The following is a 14,335-nucleotide window of genomic DNA, read 5'->3' as shown; positions in this document are numbered from 1 at the left end:
TAAGCTCCTGAAAGGCTGGGCAGAAGCAGGATAACGACTGAACTCAGCTACTCAAGCACACAGGAGAAGGTTTACAGACATGTGATGTGAGTTCTGCAATAAATTAGAAGTTACTCTATGTAAAAGCGGAATGAGAGGCATTGTAACTTCACCAAGCGTCTTTCGTCAGCATCCAAAAAGTGCTATACAACGATAAATTAATCACTGATGTAGAACCCTGATCATGCTTTGCAGATCTTTACTCCCTCGTACACGTAAAACCATCAGCAAGGTTGTCTGAGCTTTCAGCAACCAAAAAGTGCTATACAATGATAAATTAAGCTTCATTACAGAAAAAAAGTCTGTCAGAGCTATATTACATCTTTCTTCTCTGCGGGCAGGGTTACTCCATGTTGAACAATGGCTCGTATGGAAGGACCTAAACGAATATAACTGTACAAGTATACCCTCCAGAAGAACAGCAAGCTTTTGAGCTTTCACCAACTAATCCAATTCAGTTGCAGAGTTGCTGCAAAACTTACATTGCCCGGTCAATTTGTGGGATCCCGTTTCTTTGGAACCACTCTGGCATGTGAAACGCGTCATGCAATGCCGGTCTCACATCATTTTGGAGAGAGAGGCGCTTGAGAAGCGGAAATATCACTCTCATAAGCTAAAATATTTCGAACATAATTGGATCAATAACACTGGATAGTTTAAGTTTAGAACCAAAGAAAGATTTTATCAACAGTGCCACTTTACCTGATCATCCATGGGCTGTCCAGCTGAAAACGTAAGGCACGGTATCCCATTCAATGGCTGTAGTAGGAAACTATATGGATTGTTATCGACAAGCACAATTCTACGGAAATCTTTGGACAAACAAGAAAGATCCTTCACATGGTCTCTATATTCCCTGAAATTGGGAGCATGCCAGTATTAGAAAACTGAACCAGCTCAACTAATGCAGCAGAAAGCTTGATAAACAGGAGCATGAACAGACTAGGATCCACTGCCAATGTGTCCCCATAGATCTGGTTTCAATCTATTCTACAAGAAAGAAGAAAACTCTACCAACCAGGACTAACCCTTGGTGGCATTTTTCTAAGAAACTGATTCAAAAAGAAGATATGGTTTCCAATCGTTTCTGAAAAAAAAGAGGCATGGTTTCAATCTTGGATATGCACATACTGGTGGTGTACCTCCAATTTGCACAACATAATAAATTAATAATAAATGTGGATAAAAGTTGTAGATGACACCAAATCAAAAGAAATGCAAAAATTCCACTAGCATGAATGGAATGCCACAGTGTTATGGTGTACCTTGTACAAGCACTTGTGATATTTAAGTTACTACTTGCAAAGGCCTCCCACTAAAATCAATCAGGGTCGCACTTCACTATTTCAGCGAGCACGAGAATTATCCTCAATCAGGAACAAAGTGTCCATTATTTACAGCTTATAGAGATGTTAATGACCAACTTACGTAGTAACAGTTGATGGTCTGTAGAGACGGCGACAGAACCTATTGTGAGCATCTATCCTGTCAACCAAAGGCTTTGCATATCCTGGGGGAAGCGCAGATCAGTTAGATACTGGGCTCTTGATGGAGAGCAGTATGAATGTTCGACAGGACAAACCTTCCAAACCAGCGGTGAAGAGTATAAGATCGGCAAATTCACTAGTTTTCTGCAAAAACTCGTGCAAACCAGGACGCTCAAAGACAGTTACATGATTCACCCTCTGTCTGCCTTTGGCATCCTTTTACACCAAGAAATAGAAATTCCCATAAGTACCTTCTTGAGAAAGTGAGAACTTAACAACAATATCATAGGGAAAGGGGGGAAAGATGGCCACATGCTTGCCTTGTCGGATGATATGCCCTCCATGTCAAAGCAATGCAACCCTGCTTCGACCGCCTGGGTGCGCACGGTGGCAGGAAGGCTCGATGACTCGTATGCACAGACTAATGTTTCATCCAAGTCCAACACTACCTGAAGATACAACCCCAAAATAGTGATGTGTTATGCAGTCAGAAAGGAAGCTCGCCCAAGAAGACTTGATATCATTCGCAAAAAGAAAAAAGGACTTGATTTGTAAAACAACTACTAATAAACAAACATTCATAGCCTACAATTCTGCTTAATTAAGATAGACATAGTGTTATTCTGTTAGCCATGCCTAAGAAATCATGCTCAGAATGAACCTTGCTCTGTTGCTCAACACTCCTGCCTGCACACAGCAATCCAGTTCTAGAACCACAGCTGGTTTAGCTGCAGTTAACCACTAGCCTCATATAAACCCCGACCACCACGGTGATCCCTATCATAGCAGACTACTATCCTTTCGCGCGGCAACACATGGGTCCGTACCGTGAGCCGCCCAGGCGGCGGAGACAGGGGCGGCAAGTCGTCGGCGGGGGCCTTGGAGGGGAGCTGCACGAAGGCCACCGCGGGGGCGGCGGAGAGGAGGGGGTGGCGGAGGCCGAGGGACCTGAGGAGCTTCGCCAGGGAGGAGGGCGCGCCGCGGATGACCCGGAGAAGGACCTGCAGGAGGAGCCCGAGCCACCCCACCACCGCCCACCACGCCGCCTGCTCCCGGTGCGGCGCCGCCGGCGTCGGCGAGTATACCTCGGTCGCCGCCGCCATGCCCGCGGTCGCCGGAGACGGGGGCTATGAGATAATGCTGGGGTGGACGCGGAGGCGGAGACCGGGCGGGAGGAGCGAAGTGGAGGGGAGGTCATAAGGGCGCGCCGGTCGTCGGTCGTGGGCGAGGAGGTACGGTGAAATTTGTGACAGGACGCCCAGTTAACAAGACAGCCCAGTAATATTAGTCCACTTGTGTTCTACAAAAAACTTGTGTTCATTGCTAAAAAAAAACTGGAGCAGTTGAGATTGAGCAATCCCCTCTCGTTAGGGTTTCTCCTACTCACGGCGGCGATAGCCTGCACGTCGAGATCGCTACTCCCCTGCCGTCTCCCCCGTCCTTACCGCCGGTGTGTTGCTCAGGGGTCTCCCTGCGGTAACCACGGTTGCTGGATGCGCGAGGCGATCTAGGGATTCCTCAACAGCCCGATCGTCTTTCTCCATCGGGTTAGGGTTTTCAGAGATGGCGGACAAAGCTTCGGGGTCGAAGACTGTAGACTCCAATGATGTGGCAGAATTGATGGAGAGGCTTGGCCTCCAAGAGAACAATCTGGATGATGTGGTCTTCGAGGAACAAGAACCCCCTCCACCAGAGTCGCTCCGTTGGATGGCTCTGGCTAGGGTTCATACTGCGAAATCCTACAGTCAATACTGGTTCTTCAAGACAATGAGAGCTGCGTGGGATCTGGCACAAGAGTAAAGATTAGACCCCTTGAAGAAAACTTATACACCCTGCAGTTCTCGTGCTTGGGAGATTGGGACAGAGTTATGCAAGATGGACCGTGGAATTTCAAGGGTTTTGCGGTGATCATTGCACCGTATGATGGGTTCACAAAACCGTCCCAAATCAAACTTGACACCCTGGAGATATGGGCACAGATTCACGATCTTCCTGATGGATTTTGTCCCATGTTGAAGGCCATGGCAGGGAAGATTGGTGAGGTGGTGTTCGTGGAACCCAAGTCTCACGACTTTGAAGGAAACTTTTACAGGGTTAGAGTCAAGATCGATGTCAATAAGCCCCTGAAGAATGCTAAATCAATTGTCAAAGAAAACAAGCGACAGATTTTTCTGGTGAAGTATGAACGCCTTCCTGACTGGTGTGCAGTGTGTGGCCATCTTGGTCACCAATTCAAGGAGCATGGGGACGGGATCCATCCCCCAAAGGCCCTAGTTTTCAAGGAGCTGGGTGCAAACTGGTTCCGAGGTGCTGGAAGGGGTCCGGGAGAAGGACGAGCTCGCAGAGGCGGCTTCGGTCGTGGTGCACCAAGGGGCGGTGCTGGATTTGGCGCTGGCAGAGGCATGTCCCAGCAGCCACAGCAACATGCAGGAGAAGAGGATGTGGATGCTCTCATGGAGGATGCTGAATCAGCTAGGAAGAGATCGTTGGCGGGCAATACAGGAGACAGAAATCTTGCGAAAGGGGCGTCGGCCAATGCTCTCATGCTGCCGGCACCTCCAATAGTCCCTCCAAGCCCTACATCGCGACAAGAGCAGAAGAGAGCCAAGGTTGCCCTTACTGACAAGGGTTTGCCAAAGAAAAACCTCACCGACAAGACCAAAGAAGCGCCCATCGTGGAGACCCAGAGCGGCCTCCGCAGGGCACAATGAGTATATTGTGTTGGAACTGTCGTGGGGTGGGTAGACCTGCGACAGTTCGTGAGCTTTGCGACCTTGCAAAGCAGTTTACCCCGGCAATACTTTGTATAGTGGAAACCCAACTAGACAGGGTACGTGTCGAGAATTTGAAATCTTCTTTCGGTTATGATAATAGTTTTGCTGTAAGCAGTTCTGGTAGAAGTGGAGGTTTAGGCGTGTTTTGGAATAATGAAATAAAGTTGAAAGTTGATGGTTACTCTAGGTATCACATTGATGCACTAATCGATGAATCAGGTCCAAACCCTTGGAGGCTAACCTGTGTCTATGAAGAAGCATAGTTTGCATCAAGGCAAAATACGTGGGACACTATTCGGAGTGTCGCAGGAATGTCTCCCTTACCATGGCTCCTGATAGGCGATTTCAACGAAGTACTGCATGCGGGAGAGCATGATGGAGTGGGACAGAGAAGCCAGAGCCAGATTGCTTCTTTCAGATCAGTTGTTGATGACTGTGCTTTGCTTGATCTGGGGTATACAGGAATTCCATGGACTTTTGAGCATAAGGTTGCAGGAGGCTCATATACTAGAGTCAGGCTGGATAGAGCACTCGCTTGCAGTGCTTGGACTGCGCAGTTTCCAAGGGCGCGAGTAGACCACCTGACGGCAGGATCATCGGATCATGTGCCCATTATTTTACACCCGCACGGCGAGGCTGGGGTGAGACAGCGACAACATGTATTCCGGTACGAGACGATGTGGGAATTACATGACCAACTGCACACAAAGGTAGCTAATGATTGGGGGGGGGCTCGCCGGCATGCAGCTCCGTGGCGGAAATCAAGGAAAAGTTGGCGGCGTTGGCCCTGTCATTATCTGCATGGGACAAGACTACGTTCGGGAGCGTACGTAAACAAATCAGAACCCTAAAGCGCGAGCTGGAAATTTTGCAAGGTGTGCCAGGGAGGGTTGGTCCCTCTCACAGAGAGCTAAAGATCAAGGAAAATCTGATTGAGCTTTATCATAGAGAAGAATTAATGTGGAGGCAGCGGGCTAGAGTTGAATGGCTACGTGCGGGAGATAAGAATACCCGCTTTTTTCATCTACAGGCGAGTATGCGTAGAAGAAAAAACCTGATTAAGTTGCTGGTGCAAGAGGATGGCAACTCGACGGAGGACATACAAACTATGAAAGATATGGTAAACTCTTTCTATAGTAATCTTTACACGTCAGAAGGGGTCCATGATATGGAGGAGGTGCTGAATACAGTACCAGTAAAGGTAACCGCCCAGATGAATGAACAGTTGAATGCACCGTACACTGCTGAAGAGGTAAAAATCGCGTTATTTCAAATGGCACCGACAAAGGCTCCTGTCCCCGATGGATTTCCCGCTCATTTCTTTCAACATCATTGGGAGGTCTGCGGTGAAGAGGTAGCCCGAGTGGTGCTAGGTATTGTATCGGGTACGGAGAGTGCTAAGGAAATCAGCAATACAGTGCTAGTTCTAATCCCGAAGGTAAAAAACCCTACTTTGCTTACACAATTCCGGCCAATTAGTTTGTGTAATGTACTGTATAAGGTTGCATCAAAAGTGATAGCTAATCGCTTGAAGCTAATATTGCCGGAGATCATCTCAGAGGAGCAGTCGGCTTTTGTTCCGGGCAGATTGATTACTGACAATATCATTGCAGCTTACGAATGCCTTCATTTTATGAAGAGAAATAAAGCTCAGATCCACCGGTCTTGTGCACTAAAACTGGATATGATGAAGGCCTATGACCGTGTCGAGTGGGACTACCTCAGAGCTATCATGTTGAAGCTTGGGTTCAGTCGGAATTGGGTTGATATTGTTATGGGGATGGTCTCATCTGTCTCCTTCTCAGTCATGTTTAATGGAGAAAAATTAGAAGAGTTCAACCCTTCGCGTGGTATCCGCCAAGGGGATCCTATTTCACCCTATTTGTTTTTGCTGGCAGTAGAGGGCCTTTCGTGCCTCTTAAAATCTCGAGTTCAGTCATCTAATCTAGGAGGAATCAAAGTGGCTTCAACGGCTCCGCCGATAAACCACTTGTTGTTTGCAGATGACAGCCTATTGTTTTTTAAAGCAAATTCGAAAGGGGCGGAAGAAGTGTCTCTTTTATTGGAAACCTATGCTAGGGCTTCGGGCCAAAGAGTGAACCGGGAAAATCATCATGCTTTTTCAGTAAGGGATGTCCAGAACAGTTCGAGAACAGGTAAAACAAATCTTGCAAGTTCCCAATGAACAACTTAGCGAGAAATACTTGGGGTTGCCAACGGATGTGGGCTCATCCAAGAACGGAGCTTTCAAGTACCTTATTGATCGGTTATGGAACAAAATAAGATGTTGGATGGAGAAGACCCTCTCGGCTGCAGGAAAGGATGTGCTCATCAAGTCCGTAGCACAAGCCATCCTGGTCTTTTCAATGTCATGCTTCAAACTGCCAAGAGGGTTATGTGAGAAGTTAACCTCAGCTATAAGGGCCTTTTGGTGGGGAAGCAAACAAGGGAAGAGGAAACCCTACTGGATGTCATGGGACAGTATGACAATGCCGAGGTATATGGGCGGCCTTGGTTTCCGTGACTTTGAGCTCTTTAATTTGGCTCTATTGGCTCGGCAATCATGGAGGATCTTGGTCTCCCCAGAGTCCCTTAGCGCTCGTATTTTAAAAGCTGTGTATTTCCCAAATTACTCGATTCTTGAAGCCAATATTGGGAGTCATCCATCTCAGATTTGGAGATCTATTCTGGAAGGAAGGGATATCATGAACCAGGGTCTAATCAGGCGAATCGGTGATGGATCATCGACGGAAATATGGAACACTAACTGGATCCCTCGGTCTGAGTTAATGAGGCCTCTAGTTGCTAGAGTGCCTGACCCGCCGTAGATGGTTGCTGAACTTATTGATTCAGGTAATGCCCGCTGGAACATGGAGTTAGTGAAACGGGTCTTTCTGCCTTTTGATGCACAAGCAATTTTTTAAATCCCGATTTGTCAAAGGAATGTGGAGGACTACTGGTCTTGGATGTTTGAGAAATCTGGCGTGTTCAGTGTACGGTCGTGTTATCGTATGATTGTTGAAACTAAGAGGAGGCGTGAAGATTGGCTGGATTCATGCCCAGGTGCGTCAAACCGCTAGGAGGAGAAGTCGGATTGGAAACGGCTATGGAAAACTACGGTTCCTGCTAAAATCAGAGTTTTTTTGTGGCGACTTGCACGTCAATCTATCCCAACGGAAAACGTCAGAATGCATCGAAACATGACCACAAGCAGCTCTTGTGCCATTTGTGGAACTCCGGACTCTTGGAAGCATAGTTTGCTTGAGTGTACTGCTGCACGGCGTGTTTGGTCATTGGTGGATCAGGACCTAATTGATGATCTGCGGAGTAACACTGAAAATGATGCAAAGAAATGGTTATTTACTATGATCGAACAACTTCCACATGACAAGTTTACCAAGGTAGCAGTTACCCTATGGGCCATATGGTGGGCGAGGCGGAAGCTGATCCATGAAGGGCTGAATCAAAGCCCTTTATCCACATACATGTTCATCACTCATTTCATATCAGAGTTGGAGGAGGAGAAGAATCCAATACCGAGCCGTATGAACATCCCAGTTACTGCAGCACCAAGGAAATGGATTCCGGCCACTGGTGATTCTGCTAAGATCAATGTTGACGCTGCTGTTTTTCGTGGAGTTGGTGCAGCTGTTGCGGTGTGCAGGAACAATAACGGACAATACCTGGGGTCCTCGGTGCTTGTTATTAGAGGGCTGGTTGATCCGCCTACTCTCGAAGCTATGGCATGCAGAGAAGGATTATCGCTAGCGGAAGATCTGGGGCTCCAGAACCTCATGATTGCGTCGGACTGTCAAGAGGTGGTGAAGCATATTAAAGATAATTCAGGCGGAAACTATGGTGCAGTCATAAAAGAGATTATTGCATGGCAATCTTCTTTTAATTCTTGCTGTTTTAAGTTTGAATCTAGAGCCTCGAATTTCGAGCCTCATAAACTAGCTAGGCATGCTGTAAAGTTAGATCATGGCCGCCATATTTGGTCGGGGCTACCACATGATACTTCTGTAATACTGGTAGCAATACCAACGATTGAATAAAGCCTAGTTTATTGCTAAAAAAATGCTAAAAAAACTTGTGTTCTAAAATTGTCTCAAAAAACTTCGTGGTCGTGCCGAGGTCGGTTCAAAAGCTCCCGCGGGGTTGGCCTGTCTATTATAAATAGTAGTCTACCAGGGTATCGCCTGCAAACCCCAATCCCAATCCCAATCTTAAACCCACTCCCGCCGCCTCGGCCGCCGATGGCAGAGAACCGACCGGAGACGATGGCGAACAGCACGGCCCCGCGGTTCGTGGTCTCCTACAGCGCGAACCCACAGCCGCAACCCCTGGTGGTGAAGCTCAAGTGGTCCAACATCTACGAGAGCGAGAGCGAGACGGAGGAGCAGTTCTCCGGCCTCACGGCGGAGACGCCCGTCGACTGGGCCGTGGAGCTCCGCCGCCGCATCGCCGCGAACCTGCAGTGGCTGGTGGAGAAGACCGTGCGGTCCAGCATCTACCGGAGCAGCTACTGGAGGGAGCGGTGCTTCGGCCTCACTGCGGAGACCCTCGTCGGCAGGACCGTGGAGCTCGACCACGTCAGCGGCACCTACGGTCGCAGCAGGCCGACCCCCTTCCTGTGCCTCGCCCTCAAGATGCTCCAGATGCAGCCCGACAGGGAGACCGTCGTCGGGTTCATCAGCAACGAGGAGCACAGGTACCTTCGAGCTCTCGGGGCCTTCTACCTGCGCCTCACCGGCGCCGGCGCCGACGTTCGCCGGTACCTCGAGCCGCTCTCCAACGACCACCGCGAGATCAGGGAGAGGATCAGCGACGAAGAATTCATGCTCACGGGCTATTTCATTGATGAGCTCCTGACTCAGGACTCCTGCTGCGACATTGTCCTCCCCCGCATTTAGAAGAGATCGGTGCTTGAAGTGAAGGCTGAAGCTTCTGGATGGTCCTTGGCTTAATGGTGCCCCCTTGAAACTTCAATTTCCTACTCTTTCTTGTACTACGTACTAGTATTTGTCACGGTCAAAACTGTTGGAAATATGAGCAATTTACCGAATGATTTTATTAACGGAAATACTAAATAAAGCATGACTAATATAGCAGAGATAAAGCAAGTCATGCAATCTGACAGAGAGAAGGTAAATAGCATCTGCATATATGAACTTGAGCTAAACACATCTAGAACAGACACTAGATGAAGTTGCATATATGAAGTAGAACCTAACATATGTAGGGCAGAGACTAGAGCAAAGAACTGTGGCAGGACTTCTAATAGAAAGAGGAAGAACACGTACGGGACAGCAGCAGCAGAAGCACTGGACTTGGGGTCGACATCCTCTCCAGCCATGTCGTTGATGAGGTTGTCGACGTCGCGGAAGAAGTCGTCGTCGGGGAAGTAGCCGTCGGAGTCCGTGATGAAGAAGTCAGTAGTCGCGCGGAGCGCTCCCCAAAAACCTTATCACCCTTCTCCCGTACAGGACTCAAAGAGGTGCGATTTCGGAGGCCTACTGTCCCAACTCGCGGTGCACGCCGCAAGCCGGGATGAGGAAGACAGCAGCAGCTCAGAGATTGGAACCGGTGGCGAGAGGAAGGAGAAGTTCTGGTGCCTCTCTCTGAGAGGAGCGACCTCCCTTTTATAGGCGCGAGAGAAGGAGGTGAGAGGGCAGCGACGGAAGGTGAAATGAAGAGACGAAGATGAAGCGAACAGCTAGCAGCCGAAGGGCTGCACCGTTCGCATTCAAACTCCACTATCGTAAAAACTTTTCAGCTTCTGTGTGACCTTTCGTATACCCGTTGTGCGTGGCAAAAATTTAGACATCGGCTCGGCTCATTCCCGCAACCCGCGGCGTGGCACGTCGTGACGAGGTCTTGTTCTCATGCTCATACATGTGGGGAAAGAACCTCCCTTATAAAGAGGTCCAACTCCCTCTAAACTAGCAATGTGGGACTTTAGTTCCACCTCTTGCCTTGCACGAATGGGCTGTGTGGGCCTCTAGGATTTATTAGGAATTTCTGAAACTGCTATTGGGCTGGCCCATAATAGACAAAATTCCAGCAATCCCCCACCAGATCCCAAAGGCACACAAAATTTGCCTTTGGTTCCAAGACACTGTTTTATATACCGGTACTGCAGTGGAGACTGTTAAGTTGAACTTCCACCTAGAACTCTATGCTACACTAGTAAGCAACTTAAACAGTGGACTGGGCCTTGAACTGCAAGTTTTCTGCGAATCTAGCTTCACATAAAGCCTTGACCGATACATGGCTACCGTGGGTCTTCCCCGCGGGTGGAGCTTATGCGTCATACTCCGAGACCTTTCATGAGTTTATTAGAGAGAACCCTACTCTCATAGATTGCGACGTTTAACAATCAGACTCATATAGGTGTGTTCTTCAAAAGATGTTCTGTGGGACAACATCTTTGCTTAAAAGAGCCACTTAGAACACATTAAGATATACATCAACCTGCCATGCAGATTAGAAGAGTATTGCATCTTCATGGAGTGGTATTGTTAATAGTAAGGATACTCTCCTCTCAGTTGACCAACAACTTGTCTTCCACATCTAATTCACGGGATCTCAGATCACAAAGAATAGGTTACCACTGTGAACAGCTCATATTGTGGGTCTCATACCCATCTTCCTTGATGCATTATCTATCACATTATGTGATAGACCCTTAGTAAAAGGATCTGCCAGATTTTTAGACGTTTGGATATAATCCAATGCAATAACTCCGGAGTTTCTCATTTTCCTGACAGACTTTAACTTTCTCTGAACGTGTCTTGATGACTTCATGTTATCCTTTGAGCTGCTCACTTTCGTGATCACAGTTTGATTGTCGCAGTTCATAAGGATACCCGATACAGGTTTCTCAACAACCGGCAAGTCATTCAAGAGCCGGCGAAGCCAATCTGCTTCGACCGTAGCTGTATCTAGTGTTGTGATTTCTGCTTCCATTGTTGACCTCGTTAAGATGGTCTGCTTGCAAGACTTCCAAGAAATAGCGCAACCTCCATGAGTGAATACATATCCGCTCGTGGCCTTTATCTCATCAGCATCTGAGATCCAGTTTGAGTCACTATACCCTTCAAGCACCTTTGGGTGCCCAGTGTAGTGAATTCCATAATTTGCAGTGCCTTTCAAATAACGCAAAACTCTCTCTAGAGCTTTCCAATGCACATCTCCTAGTTTTGAGACAAACCGACTCAGTTTGCTAACAGCAAAAGAGATGTCAGGTCTTGTAGCACTGGCTAAGTACATAAGCGAGCCAATGATCTGAGAATACTTCAATTGATCTCTAGCAATTCTTTGATTCCTTCGAAGTAACACACTCACATCATATGGTGTTGGAGAGGGCTTGCGGTCACTATAGCCAAAGCGACTCAAGATCTTTTCCACATAGTGAGATTGAAGCAATGTAATCCCACCATCATAGTCTCTCAACAACTTGATGTTCAGAATGACATCAGCCACTCCTAAATCCTTCATCTCAAAACAACGAGATAGGAAATCCTTGACCTCCTTGATGACATTCAGATTTGTTCCGAAAATTAGTATGTCGTCAACATACAAGCAAAGGATAACTCCCTCGCCCCCACCATGGCGATAGTACACACATTTGTCAGCTTTGTTCACAACAAAGCCTGCAGCTGTTAAAGTTCTTTCAAACTTCTCATGCCACTGTTTGGGTGCTTGCTTGAGTCCATACAAAGACTTCAGCAACTTGCACACTTTCCCTTCCTGACCATCTATTACAAACCCATCTGGTTGTTCCATATAAATTTCCTCGTCCAACTCTCCATTTAGGAAAGCAGTCTTAACATCCATTTGATGAACGAGAAGATCATGTGAGGCAGCTAGTGAAAGTAGAACTCGAATAGTGGTCAGTCGAGCCACAGGTGAGTAAGTATCAAAGAAGTCTTCACCTTCCTTTTGGGTATAACCCTTAGCCACGAGCCGAGCCTTGTACTTTTCAATAGTACCATCAGGCCTAAGTTTCTTCTTGAATACCCATTTGCATCCTATAGGTTTGCACCCATAAGGACGATCAGTTATCTCCCAAGTTTCATTCGCCAAGATGGAATCCATCTCGCTACGAACCGCTTCCTTCCAGTAGTCAGCATCTTCAGATGCATAGGCCTCTGAAATAGAACTGGGAGTGTCATCTATGAGATACACAAGAAAATCATCACCAAAGGATTTTGCAGTCCTTTGTCTCTTGCTCCTAGTAGGAACTTCATTGTTCTCCTCCACAGGACTTTCAAAGTGTTCCATCGAAATTGTAGGTTTGGTAATTGTAACTGGTTCCTGATTCGATGAACTAGGCATCTCCTGATTAGATGAGGTAGCCATATCCTTCATGGGAAAGATATCTTCAAAGAAAGTCGCATCATTCGACTCCATGATCGTACCGACATGCATGTCAGGTACCTCAGATCTTACAACCAAGAATCTATAGCCAATGCTATGAAAAGCATATCCCAAGAAAACACAATCCATAGTCTTTGGTCCAAGCTTCCGCTTCTTTGGAATTGGAACATTGACTTTCGCCAAACAACCCCATGTTCGTAGATAAGAGAGTTTTAACCTTTTCTTCTCCCATTCCTCGAATGGAGTTATCTCTTTGTTCTTTGTGGGAACTCGGTTTAGGACATAACATGCCGTCAATATCGCCTCCCCCCACCATGCCTTGGAGAGACCCGATGTGTCTAACATGGCGTTAACCAAATCAGTTAGAGTACGGTTCTTTCTTTCGGCCACCCCATTTGACTGAGGTGAATAGGGAGGCGTCCTCTCATGGATTATACCATGTTCCGCACAAAAAGCATCAAATTCATTGGAAAAATACTCTCCACCACGGTCGGACCTAAGCCTCTTGATTTTCCGATCAAGTTGGTTTTCCACTTCAGCTTTATAGATCTTGAAAAAGTTCAAAGCCTCATCCTTAGATTTCAGAAGATACACACGGCAGTATCTAGTGGAGTCGTCAATTAACGTCATGAAATATTTCTTTCCACCTTTTGTCAAAACACCATTCATTTCACATAGATCTGAATGTATGAGTTCTAGTGGTGCAAGATTTCTCGTTTCCGCAGTCACATGAGACTTACGAGGTTGCTTAGCTTGCACACACACTTGACACTTGGATCCCTTGACAGTGGTGAAACTAGGGATTAAGTTCAACTTCGCTAGTCGCGACATGCAACCAAAGTTAACATGACAAAGACGTGAATGCCACACATTTGATTCACTATTGTTGCAAATATGATTAACAACTTTATTGCAAACGTCTGATAAGGATAAACGAAACAGGCCTCCTGACTCATAGCCTTTACCAACAAAGGTTCCATACTTGGATATTATAAATTTATTCGACTCAAAGACAAGCTTGTAGCCATCTCTACACAGAAGAGATCCGCTAACAAGATTTTTATTGACGGAGGGGACATAATGCACGTTCTTCAGCTGCACGATCTTCCCCGAAGTAAACTTCAGATCGACCGTGCCAACACCACGAACAAAAGCACTTGAACCGTTGCCCATCAGCACGGTTGAAGTCCCTGCGGTCTGATAAGACGAAAACATGGAAATATCACCGCATACATGCACATTAGCACCCGTGTCAATCAACCAATCAGGAGAATGACATACTGAAAGAATAGTGGGAAATATACCATACCCAACATCCTTCATGTCAGTGTCTCCAATGACAACATTAGCGGTCTTTCCGCCTTTCCCAGGATGACGCTTGTCATAGCGATTAGGGAAACTAGGAGCCCAATGATCAGGATCCCCACACACATGACAGACACCTTTCTTCTTGTCATTCTTCTTCTTGAAGTTCTTGTGCTGGACAGCCTTGTTCTTCCCATCAAACTTTGCTTTACCATCAAACTTGCCCTTGTTCTTCAACTTGTGGGGTTGGAAGTTCTGCTTTTGTACCACAATGGCACTAGATCCTCCCTCAATACCTCGAGCACGTGTGTCCTTTGCTCTCGCCTTTTCTTCCACATCAAGAGTGCC

General features: G+C 47.0%; 1 protein-coding gene across 1 annotated transcript; it reads right to left on the bottom strand.

Annotated features, from left to right (window-relative positions):
- Nucleotides 1-165: 165 nt before the first annotated feature.
- Nucleotides 166-2,761, bottom strand: LOC123182317 (CTD nuclear envelope phosphatase 1 homolog). The gene is made up of 6 exons (XM_044594842.1): nucleotides 2,354-2,761; nucleotides 1,847-1,975; nucleotides 1,622-1,742; nucleotides 1,468-1,549; nucleotides 742-895; nucleotides 166-652 (listed from the first exon to the last, which is right to left on the bottom strand). The coding sequence occupies exons 1-6, from the start codon at nucleotides 2,627-2,629 to the stop codon at nucleotides 518-520; spliced, it is 897 nt and encodes a 298-aa protein (XP_044450777.1). The 5' UTR covers nucleotides 2,630-2,761; the 3' UTR covers nucleotides 166-517.
- Nucleotides 2,762-14,335: the final 11,574 nt, after the last annotated feature.

This window comes from Triticum aestivum, chromosome 1D, assembly GCF_018294505.1.
Source record: "Triticum aestivum cultivar Chinese Spring chromosome 1D, IWGSC CS RefSeq v2.1, whole genome shotgun sequence".
In the NCBI taxonomy this organism is placed as follows: Eukaryota; Viridiplantae; Streptophyta; class Magnoliopsida; order Poales; family Poaceae; genus Triticum; species Triticum aestivum.
Note: the sequence above shows the minus strand (reverse complement) of the source record. Positions and strands in the feature narration are given on the sequence as shown.